Below are 12,292 nucleotides of genomic sequence, written 5' to 3'. Positions count from 1 at the left end.
GAAACGTTTCAGGTCTTATGACTTTCAAATCTGGAATCGAAAGGAAAGGAAAAGTGTCAACTTTCAACTTCCAATATAGAGGAATGAATTGCAGGAATATGGTATCAAAATTTGTTTTGGAAATGTTAAATGTAAAATATGATCCAATAACTTGTACAGTTTTTAAAGGATGCTACCAATTTCATAATATTAGTGCACAAAAATTAGACCGAAGTTTAAGTTACGTACCCGTGCGACAACTGGGCACTAAATTGTGGTATTTGGGATACTACGGAAAAAATGGTACTGAATTTTGCGTCAATATGAGAGTGGATATCAAATCTACTAAATAAAATGTTCAAATATAGTATTGATATTTATTTACATTCTTCTTTTGTCGTGTGGGTTGTGAGGTGAATTATCAACCTCATCAACCCTGGTTTCAGGGTTATCATTGAGCCGCCAAAGGCTCCTGACACGGCTCATGTAATGACTACATACTTACATCAGTAAGTAGTAACCGGGACCAACGGCTTAACGTGCCTTCTAAAGCACGGATCATCTTACTTTTTGGACAATCAGGTGATCAGCATGTAATGACCTAACCGAACTAGGGATCACAAAGTAATTTCTGTGATATGTCCCCACCGGGATTCGAACCCGGGACCTCCGGATCGTGAGCGTGAGCCCATCGCTCAACCACTGGACCACGGAGGCCGTTACTTAAATTTAGTTAGTCAGATAACTAAATATAGTTATAAATAGAATATTATAACCATTGAAATATAGGTATACTTTAAAATAAAGTTCATCACTTTTTGTTTCGATAGGTTAAGTATTAAGCACTTACCTACCTATTTATGTTATGTTATGTTATATGTTATTTATGATATGTTAAAATACCTAATTTCTCTCAATTACATAATTATTTCTTACGATTCGTTATATTTCGTATTTAGGTAGGCAGGTTACTAATTTTACATGATTTCAATATTAAAAACAACTCAATATTCTGTATTTATTTTGTACTGAGCTTGCATAAATTAAAACCTTATAATAAAAAATTATTAATAGAAAGAAAATATTTACATTATCAACATTACAAATAACAAAAGTATATATTATTTTGCTTTTGTTGTATAATTATAGCAAATTATTATTATGAACAAAGTTCTTTATATGAGCCTCTGTGTAGATGTCACTCACTGAAGATAATTTTTCATTTATTTGATAAGTATAATAATATTGTATATATTATATACTGTAGGCGGTAAAACAATATTCGAAGTTGCAAAAGCAAATTATACAATTAATTAGCCTCTAATGTTACGTAATATATATTTAATTTTGTGGAGTTATTGATGACCAACTTCTGATTAATTTTATGAATTGATTTACATAAATTATGATGGTACTCGTCGAAATAGTATTATTATTATACATGTAGATTTATTTCAGCTCAAAGGGTATATTTATCACATGGTTTATATCAACTACTTTATACTAATTATACAGGATTAGCTTCCTCGGGTTGTTGAGGTGGTTGTTCGACGACCACGACTCGCTTGTTTGCCCGTCGTCTCGCATGTGGCCCCAGCCTCACTTTTGTTGGTTCACCTCCGTCATCTGAAACCTTTGGAAAATAAATAATCGTAAAACACATGCCTCGCTGTCTTTTTGCCTCAAATTTACTCCTGTAAGTGAAGATTTCTGATTAGAAAGGACCTTTCACTAATGAAGTCAATTCAGAATAAATATTACTTTTAACACTTTTTTTTTCAAAAATACCTAACTAGGTATTTTTATCAACTTAATTGTAATCAACATTTGGTTGATAACAGTTGGTTGTCGTAATTAAACTATAAATAACTTTACGTTATTATTAAACATGCTACAATTTCATCATCAAATTGTTCTCCGTGTTTTCCAAAAACAACTTGTCAATCAAATTCGGATTCCATAAAATTATGACCTCTTAATTTCGAATGGAGATGATAATTATTATTTTCTAAATATTTTAGAATTAAATAGAAATTAAATTTATTTTATTGTATTTACAGGGTTTATCGACTTTAAGACATGATGATATTAAATACAATAAGTATACCATTATAATGGTGCCAATTCCTGCAGACGTCATCTTATTTTATTTTAAGTTATACCTGTCTTTTTCTTATCCGCTGAAAAAGAAAGGGACGGGTAATCGACAGGCATAAAATTTATGGAACACACGTCAATTTTAAGCAGAAATCTAAAACAACCGACTAAAAATTTTACATTTTCCTATAAGCCGACAGAGTTAAGTAGACAGCACGTCAAACGGATTGCATACCAGCGAGATGCCTTTTTTATTCGCCCGGCTTAATCATTATTTTTAAAATTAACTTGATGACTATCATCCGTCTTTTTCCTTTTCGGCAGATAAGAAAATGACGGGTATAACTTAAAATAAAATTAGGAGGTGTGTGCAGAAATCGGGGCCACCATTTATTTTATACTTATTTTAATTTATATCATAGTATCTATTGTGTACTTATAACAAAAGTCAACTCTAGCATTGCCTACAACGCACTTTCTATCTTACTAGTATAATCTGATATCATTATCATATCACAGTAAATTGTATAAACATATTATTAATAATAAGGATATTGCTCTACCTATCAACTCTACCCAGAGCCCCTTTGCAAATACTAATCCTGATGAAATGTCAGTCAACAAGAGGCCTTTAAATGAAAGCACTCCGCCACAAATCAATCAGTTCAAAGGGCTACTATTATTTGTATTGAGCCTTTATGTTGCGCCCGTTATGGTCCATTTTCTCAAATCAAAGTCAGCCTGTATGTAAAGGTGAACCTACATTAAATATACCTTATTTGATTTGTTTTTTAAAACATGTTACCTATTTAATTTGAGTTTCTTTGATATTTTAAACGTGTTCCTAAATACTTCTATTTATCACTAACTTTCCGACTGCATTTACCCACGTAAATAAAGATTTCTAAAATGCAATACTGAAAGAAAAAATAGCCAGACGCACTTTCGCGTTTTTAATAATTATTTTTTATGTTTTACAATTCAAATTAACTAGACTTTTGAGGTGTGTTAGCGGCATAATACATGTGGCATGTAGCATTTGCTTGGCGTGGCAGCACAAGCCATTCAATCTCTCGACTCGCCACAGATTGATTGATGCACTGAATTGTGTGAACCCAAAGGAGTTACTCAATGCCCGGCTAAATAAAAATGTCAAAAAACAAAAATGTATACCATGTACATCTTTAATTCAGATACGTTGTGGTTTTGAAAAACACTGATGGTATTTAGACACCAATCAAGTTTAGAATTAATACATAACATGAGCTCACGACTATATCCCAATTGGTATAGTCAGAGCCTAGATCCATCGCAAGATGAATTAAGTACCCACACCTCACCGAGCTTTCTTTTAAGCTAACGTGATAGGTGGTGAGCCTAATCGCCGTCTATAATGGTCGAGTTGGTTCGAACCTAATCAGAATTTAACAAATGATTTTTTACAAGAAGCGGCTTGATTGTCCGCGTGACTATAGGCTATGTGACGTCACGTTAAAATGCAATGTGGCGCCCTCTAGAGGACATAAAGTGAGGACCTAAAAAATATTTTTCAAATGATAGTGCGTTGGCTATTAAATGAAAGACATTAATTTGCACATTTTAAATATATACATAGGCATTAACTTGCGAGTTTTCTTGTATTTACTCGATAACTACGTTGAATTGATAAAATGGCTGCTCAGACATGTTCCGGAACGTATCGGTAGCATTTAGTGTTAATAAATTGTGTGATGCTCTGTCGCGGGGCCACCACCTCCAATTCAGTTGAAAACGATATAGATTACTGTACGTACCATGTACATAGTGTACGTGAAAAGATTTTATGTGTACGTGCTATAATTAGAAAGAAAACAACAAATTAAAGTGGCTTCGCTGGAGAGCATACTCCCCAGCGGAGCCACTCAGTTTGCATACTTCGAGATGTTTTCTTCCTGTAAATTGAAGTATAGTTTGATGTACGTACTACGTACATAGTGTACGTGAAAAGATTTTATGTGTACGTGCTATAATTAGAAAGAAAACAACAAATTAAAGTGGCTTCGCTGGAGAGCATACTCCCCAGCGGAGCCACTCAGTTTGCATACTTCGAGATGTTTTCTTCCTGTAAATTGTAGTATAGTTTGATGTACGTACTACGTACATAGTGTACGTGAAAAGATTTTATGTGTACGTGCTATAATTAGAAAGAAAACAACAAATTAAAGTGTATATGACGGCATGAACAAAACGTGAAGCGCTGAAGATTTTAAGAAACAATCTCCTTGCGAGAACTTTTTATCTATGCACAAACTACTAAGAGAACCTATTTCAGACGAACGTCTCTCATACAAAACAAAGAGCCTCAGAATTTAGAGTATGACACTTGATTTGACATATAAAATTATATTGCCACACGCAAAAATAATTGTGGGGTTGCCATAGTAATGATATGGCACGGCGTGGCAGTAGTGATAGCTTTAAATTATTTAGATTACTTTAAATTTTGATGACAAGGTTTGGTGACGGATCGGTACGGCACTGACAATTTATGTCAAATCTGTCATAGATACACGGCCGGAAATGTTCATACAAAAAAATTGTACCATAGCGCAAATGTACCGAGTTTAGAAAATGACAGCTACTTCACCCCTCTCCTACTTCATTTCACCCCTCTGCGATCTTCCGCCATCTTGGGACAATCTTAGGTTAGGATATAAACATAGACACAAGGGCAAGCGCTGCCCGCCCGGCGTCCTAACCAAACAAAATCCAAAATCAATCATTGTTTCATTGTAGTTTTATAAATGTAAGTGATCGAGTGAAATTTGCGTTGAATAAATTCCGTAGTTAGCCTCTCAACTAGAAAACTGTGATATCCATACAGTATGAGTGTAAGATAAGTAAGCGAAAAGACGAAAAGACGCTATATTTCACCAGTTTCCTAAAAGTGAGCTAGGAAGAACTCTAGAAGTGCAGAAGTTACAGTGTTTGTGTGATGACAATTTGCGAAGGCTTAGGACTACTGGGAACAATTGTGTTTGCCATGCGGATTGCACAAAGACATTTTTATTAAAAACTTTCCGGGTCTCTCAAGATTAGTAGTGTTATTATAAACAAAATATTAAAGGGTACAGATGTCTCTAGATTAGAGAGTTTAGAGGAAAGTTTGCCATTAATGCAAAAAGGCATATTTAAAATAATAATAATAAAGCTCTATTTCAGAAAAAAAATCCATAAAATATAAAACAAAATTAAAAAATAAAATGTTATACAAGTAAACTGCAGTCTTTTTTTATAAACCTTGTCATCAAAATTTAAAGTAATCTAAATAATTTAAAGCTATCACTACTGCCACGCCGTGCCATATCATTACTATGGCAACCCCACAATTATTTTTGCGTGTGGCAATATAATTTTATATGTCAAATCAAGTGTCATACTCTAAATTCTGAGGCTCTTTGTTTTGTATGAGAGACGTTCGTCTGAAATAGGTTCTCTTAGTAGTTTGTGCATAGATAAAAAGTTCTCGCAAGGAGATTGTTTCTTAAAATCTTCAGCGCTTCACGTTTTGTTCATGCCGTCATATACACTTTAATTTGTTGTTTTCTTTCTAATTATAGCACGTACACATAAAATCTTTTCACGTACACTATGTACGTAGTACGTACATCAAACTATACTACAATTTACAGGAAGAAAACATCTCGAAGTATGCAAACTGAGTGGCTCCGCTGGGGAGTATGCTCTCCAGCGAAGCCACTTTAATTTGTTGTTTTCTTTCTAATTATAGCACGTACACATAAAATCTTTTCACGTACACTATGTACGTAGTACGTACATCAAACTATACTTCAATTTACAGGAAGAAAACATCTCGAAGTATGCAAACTGAGTGGCTCCGCTGGGGAGTATGCTCTCCAGCGAAGCCACTTTAATTTGTTGTTTTCTTTCTAATTATAGCACGTACACATAAAATCTTTTCACGTACACTATGTACATGGTACGTACAGTAATCTATATCGTTTTCAACTGAATTGGAGGTGGTGGCTCCGCGACAGAGCATCACACAATAAATTGACCCCAAAATAATATAAATACAATATGTGTTTAAAAAATACAACCCGATTACTTACAGAAGAATCTCGCTCTAAAAATTCTACCGTGTAGTGATGTTTAGAAGATAGCCGTCATATACCGTGGTAAGCAAAGTCTTAGAACAGATTGGCAGCGCGATTTTTCCGCAGTCAGGCGTTATTTTCTAAACATATATTTTTATTACTAATGAATCAAGCAATCAAAGCATTACACGAGAAGAGACTAAAAAAACGTAACACTCATTTTATTGCAATGAAATAAAGTATAACGAATTAATCAGTAGAGAAAACATCTGTACATTTATCCAACTTCACATTCTTTCTTTTTCAACCACAAACCACACCACGCTTGGGAATCTAACCAAACAATTTATTTAGTACTCTTTAATAGAGCCTAGCTCTTGACTAGGCTTGCTAAATACACAAGCATTTTCAAAGTGGATCTCTTTTCCAGATTTTAGTTGAAAAAATGTTAACCCTAGCTGAATTTTAATTACTGCAAAATTCACTTTGATTAAACCATCCTTGAGAGGCACTGGTAAAATGAAGGTAGACGGTTATGTATAAGCAAACATTTCAGTATTCAGCGCCTGAACTTCTTATATCAGAATAAAAAATACATTTTTATAAACGTTAAAAAAATATATTTTTTTCTACAATAACGTTTTTATAATATTTTCTCTTGCTTACTTTTGGTGTACTTTTATAAGTTATCACAAAAATACTGTTATTTTTATTTTTAGTATACGTTAGAATTATTCTGCTGGATATCTTGTATTTATATCGCAGCAGGATTATATTATCCACCGTATTACATTATGGCTAGCCGTTTTCAAAAACAAGACCATTTTGTAAATCAATATCTATTTTCAGATGTATTATCCCGAATGTGTGAAAAAGTATTAAAGCTAAAGATTACTTACTTATTTACTTGTTTTGTATAAACTCTATAATTATGGTATTTTTACATTCGTTAAGGCTCAGCATCGTACTCTCGACAGGTACCCAATGAAAAAAATATGGTTAAGTATATATTTTTTACACTGATAATAATTGACTCACCTGAACATTTTTCCTCGCCGGAACGTTGTTTTCTAAAAATTTATTAACAGCCCCCAGAGTATTAATTGGAATCTAAAAATAAAATAAAAAATATCAGTATATCGGTTCAATAATTGAAAGCGTAGATTATTTTACTTCGTACAGCGAATCCTTAAAATAACGTATTTTAATGGTTATTGTAATTAAAGAGAGATTGATTTATTTACATGGTATTTTTGTGTCATTTAGAAAAGAGTCTATTTTTTTTTCTCAATACTTGTACTCATAATTTCGTTAGCGCAATTATTGCGTTAGTACCTATGTCTGTTTGTATATTAAATAAAATGTTCTATAATGCTCTTCATTTAAGACAAACATGCCAAAAAATACGCTACCGAAATTATGTATACAGGCACTTTCAATTGTTTAGTTAAGTACATACTTACAGTTAAAGAGAGACAAAAAATATATATGACATATAAAATTATCAATAAATAAATCCAATTCTAAAAGGTAACTTACATTATACCCTTCACATAATATTGATTGTTAGACTATTATTTAAAGTTATGTGAAACTTACCATGAACTGCTGTAGGCAATTGCTAAGTTTCCAAGCCTATCAAAACAACACACTATACACTTTGCAAAGCAATTTACCTCCTTACCTTACCAACCTTAGTACTTTATAGCCTGTACATTATCAAAGCTTCCATAACCCAGTAATTTCGGAAGAGTTTCTTCTGTTTCAAATAGGTACTCTGTTTATTGTACTTGTAAACTTTATTGATATTGTGGTGATATGCGATGAAGTACCTATACGATTGTTGAAGAAGAATATAAAGCGTAAGCCCTTCACCATTAACGTGTAACTCCAAATGCAAACCAAAAAATAAACAAATGTACCCAAAATACAAACCATCGGAAAACTGAGTGTACTGATAAATTAAATTAGATTTAAGTATTAATATTATACCAAGTTATATTATATAGATATATAAAAAAAAAAAATAAGTTAGTCAAACACGGCAAGTTTTTGTGCATAATGAAAGAAAACATGAATGTAAATGAACTTACGGCAAGAATGTCATCAATGAATTTAGATGCACTCGGAGTTTGTACTGAGATCTGAGCGTCTGATGATGCTACTGATGATGAAGAATCATGCTTCGATGACAAATCTTTTTCTGTGATTAAATGAAGTATGATTAATGAGGACATAAATTAATGAAAGTTGGAAGGAAATAATATACTTAAACCATATAATGTTGTATTATAACGTTTAGAAAAACTAAAGTGAAATAAATGTATGAAAAAGCGGATAAGTAGAACGGCGAAGACTATGAACAACAATAAAACTTCTCAGTAGTTTATTTGGATACCATTGTATAAATACTAATAATAATTGTGTTTATTTCAGGCCGTATTCACCTCTGTTAAATGAAAAATAAATAAATAAGTAATGTCTCTTTACGACTGGATACAGCTGTTATTTTGTGTAAAGTAAAATACATTTAATATTTCAACAACTCTTGGCTAAGGCGCCCGCATCTAAGGAGGCTCGTAAAAAATAAAAACGTAATAAATGCTAGAAGATAAAAATATCATCAGAATTACGAGGGCAAGGGAAAGGAGATTATCCCAGTAACCGTTCCTTTCAGGCCTTATCGCATCCGCAGAAGGAAAATAAAATATTCTCTCATTAAAATTTACAGCCAAATAAGAAGCAGCTTCTGTAATTAAGACAATACAATTTGCGTAGACTCATAACTCAAACTTGGGTTTCAGTCACAGCCAGACAGGCGTGTAAGCGATTTATCCCCATTCTATTCCTGGGTGGAGTAATGTCTCAGATTGCGTACATGCGTAACCTTGAAACTAAGTAATTCTGTAATATAACGTCCACACTTATACGGTTTTCAATTCTTCGACAAGCTACATTTGTGCTCGTTTTAGAAAATGAGCTCTTGCCTTCAGGAATTAGGCCAAAGAAGCGTGTTCTTTACAAATATTTGAATCTTTTCAACCAAGAAATTTTATCTAGATAATAATATTGACACTTAATCTAGTTACAATCTTAATTTACTCATATGGCTTAAAAGTAGGCGTATTTGTATGCATCCACTCCCCCACCTGCTTGGACAGAAGCTGACTTCTGAACCGAAACACTGGTACTGCCCGCTGCGTTGCCCAAGAAATTGCCAACGGCTTTCAAAGTCGAAATTGGGATCTGTGAATATAATTTACAAAATTAATTTAAGCCCTCATTAATTCGCTTTGAGGAAATAATATTTTCAAGCGATTTTAATGGTTATTCAAATAGAATGTAATTAGAAAATCACGAATACTAAATAACGGACTTATTATATAGGTACATTCACATATTATTATAATTGTCTATGGCTTAAAAAAAGACTTAACCCAAAATCAAAATGACACTAGATACAGTGTTTTGTAAAATGAAACTTTAGATAACATCGCATAGTATATTATACAGTATTGCATTGGGATATAGTCGTCAGATTATGTTAAATGTTATGTCGTATTGTACAACTGCGAGATTTCATAGATCACAGCAAGATTTCATAAATTTATGTGGTTTAAGACGTCTTATGAAACAAAGATCCAAATCTACCGAAATTTACTGTCAGATTTATTATAAGTTATAAATTGTCAAGACTACAACATAGTATTGTCTCAGTTGTGTAAAATAAAATATATACTCACATTGAATATATCCGCGAAGAAAGTGGGGTTCCTTTGGAAGGTGACTTGTTTTGTGTAACCAATTTGTCCGCCACCGGTACCTCCAACATTCGCTCCAGCACTAGCCCCAGCGTGGACGTCAGTTTCTACTCCAACATCGACTCTCTTCTCAATGGCAGGTTGAACATGAACAGTCTTGTAGACAACTGGTGCTGGTGGCGGCGGAGGTGGAGGAGCTTCGAAACCACCATTACCTCCAATGTAACCACCAATATAAGCAGTCTTACGGAAATGGTGACGATGAGGCTTCACTCTGTGATAGACATGCTTCTCAACAACTACCGGTGGAGGCGGCTCAACGTATACCTGTAATTTGTAAAAAATCTATTTACATCTACTCCCAACCCAATGGTGACGATACAATAATTCGTTAGCACATATTATTCAAAGTTCAGTCAGATATGAACACATTTAGACATAATACTATAGGTAGAAGTGCGTAACATGAAGATGACGGTGCTGCAGTTACGGCCGGCAGTCTTAAGGCCTCTTGTGCTTCTATAAAATACTTTCACAAACCTGTGGGAACCTATAATGGACATTACGCAATGGCCACTGCCACGTCCGATGTTCGTATCCTGTAAAAGGTCTCGGAGGCACTCTAAACATAGAACTCATTACATCTTCAAAATTACGCATGAATCTGTTAAAGCGATAATTTCTATATTCGTCCCGTATCTTACTCACTTCTTTGACAAGCACAGTGGCTGGGGCTTGAGCTTTGACATCAAAATCAGCAGCTACGGCGGACTTAGATTCAATTTCAGCCTTCGCTAGGGGCAGAGGTTTAACTTCATTATCGGCATCAATTTTCAAGTCAACGGTAACATCTTTCTGTACAGGCTTTACCACTTCAACTGTCTGTACTAACGGCGGGGCTACTTCAACATGTTTTACAACTCCACTAGAAACACCAAAGGATTTAGTTCCAGAGAAAGTAAATCCTGATGTTCCTTCAACGGATGACTCGCCTCCCTAGAAATATAAATATAGTGTGAGTTTTTGAATTTACTATTTGATTACAAAAATATTAGATATGAGCACATAAAAAATAAACAATATATAAAGTCCTGTAATAAAATAAATTAAAAGCTTCATGCTGAAAATTGAAAATAACAAATAGCTAATAGGTATATAATACAAAACTATAGTAAAAATCGACCAAGAAGATAGATAGAGTGCAAGTATGTACAAAAGTGATAAAAAAAAGTTGTTACCGTTACCTCCTGCAATGAATTACGCTCTTAATTATCTCCCAAACACCTAGACCACACCACCTTTTTCTGTCAATATTTTAAATAATGTTAATCTATACTAGTATCGCCTTCAAACTGGATATACACCTAGATAAAATAAAATAAACTACAACATTATTACGATATTTAATCAATGTATTAATTTTGTACTTATTGCTAAATACATATAAGGTAAGCGGATGTTAATAGATGTGAAGAAAATTATTATGAGAATCACACTGTCCCGACACCGGTTAATCTTTTTTTGCTTCTTTCTCGGCGGCGTGTTTAAGCTTTTTGAGTTCTTTCCTTCTTCGTCTTTCCTCTTTTCGTCTTGCTTTTTCCAGTGGATCACGTACCAGTCCTGATGATGCAACTCTGTCTCCAGCTTGAGCAGTGGCGTATCCTGTTCCAGCAGATTTCTCAGCCGTAACTCCTCCGCCTAGGCCTGCAGACGCCTTCACATTGCCTCCTGCCGTTGCTCCAGCATACAAACCACCTAAAAATATAAAACATTGTTTTTATTTTTTGCTGCAATACTTGCTGAAAATAACGGTCTCATAGCCTGTACAAAACTTGTTTGACAACTTGGCTATCAGAATATTTATCAGCAAGGGATAAAACAGCCGTAATTTGTATTTATCTTTCTGTGTACGATGATGTTGCTTCTTTATTAGAACAATAGCGTTACTTTGAAAGTATCAAGCTTAGAATGTGCCAAGACGCAAAGATTATGGCAATAAGTAGGTACAACTGCGAAGTGTGTCTCAAAGTAGAAGATGACAATGATACAGTTAAAGACGCCCTTGTGATTTAAATGAAACAATTACGTCCTAAGTAGTCTATTGTTTCAAGAACAGGGTCTAGGTTGGAATATCAGATAATACGAAATTTCACGAACATCAGTAACTGTAGCAGTAAGTACGTTAGGGACTATTAAAATTTATTTTATTAAGAAAATTATATTTGGTGATTTTAGGAACCATTCGAAATTCAAATTATTTTACATATAAATTAAATAATACTGATGATCCGACTCTGCTAAGAAAATATTTTAGAAAAATACATTTAAATCATTTTGTTTTAGTAAGTTTATTTTAGC

The 12,292-nt window shown here is 33.7% G+C and overlaps 1 protein-coding gene across 3 annotated transcripts in view; it reads right to left on the bottom strand.

Annotated features, from left to right (window-relative positions):
- Positions 1-983: 983 nt before the first annotated feature.
- Positions 984-12,292, bottom strand: part of LOC126371088 (uncharacterized) — a 421,730-nt gene continuing 410,421 nt past the window's right edge. For 2 of the 3 annotated variants that reach the window (XM_050016285.1, XM_050016286.1), the window contains exons 5-8: positions 11,550-11,689; positions 10,643-10,930; positions 9,917-10,261; positions 8,543-9,419 (exon numbers count right to left, since the gene is read on the bottom strand). In XM_050016285.1, the coding sequence (XP_049872242.1) occupies positions 9,285-9,419; positions 9,917-10,261; positions 10,643-10,930; positions 11,550-11,689 (908 nt within the window). In that variant the 3' untranslated portion in view covers positions 8,543-9,284. Of the gene's footprint in view, positions 1,613-7,211; positions 7,284-8,266; positions 8,377-8,542; positions 9,420-9,916; positions 10,262-10,642; positions 10,931-11,549; positions 11,690-12,292 lie in introns of those variants that run through there. The other variant, XM_050016287.1, reaches the window with a different exon arrangement.

The sequence above is a fragment of the Pectinophora gossypiella genome, chromosome 12 (genome assembly GCF_024362695.1).
Source record: "Pectinophora gossypiella chromosome 12, ilPecGoss1.1, whole genome shotgun sequence".
Lineage (NCBI taxonomy): Eukaryota > Metazoa > Arthropoda > Insecta > Lepidoptera > Gelechiidae > Pectinophora > Pectinophora gossypiella.
The sequence above is the reverse complement of the archived record's forward strand: the minus strand, read 5'-3'. Positions and strand labels throughout refer to the sequence as shown.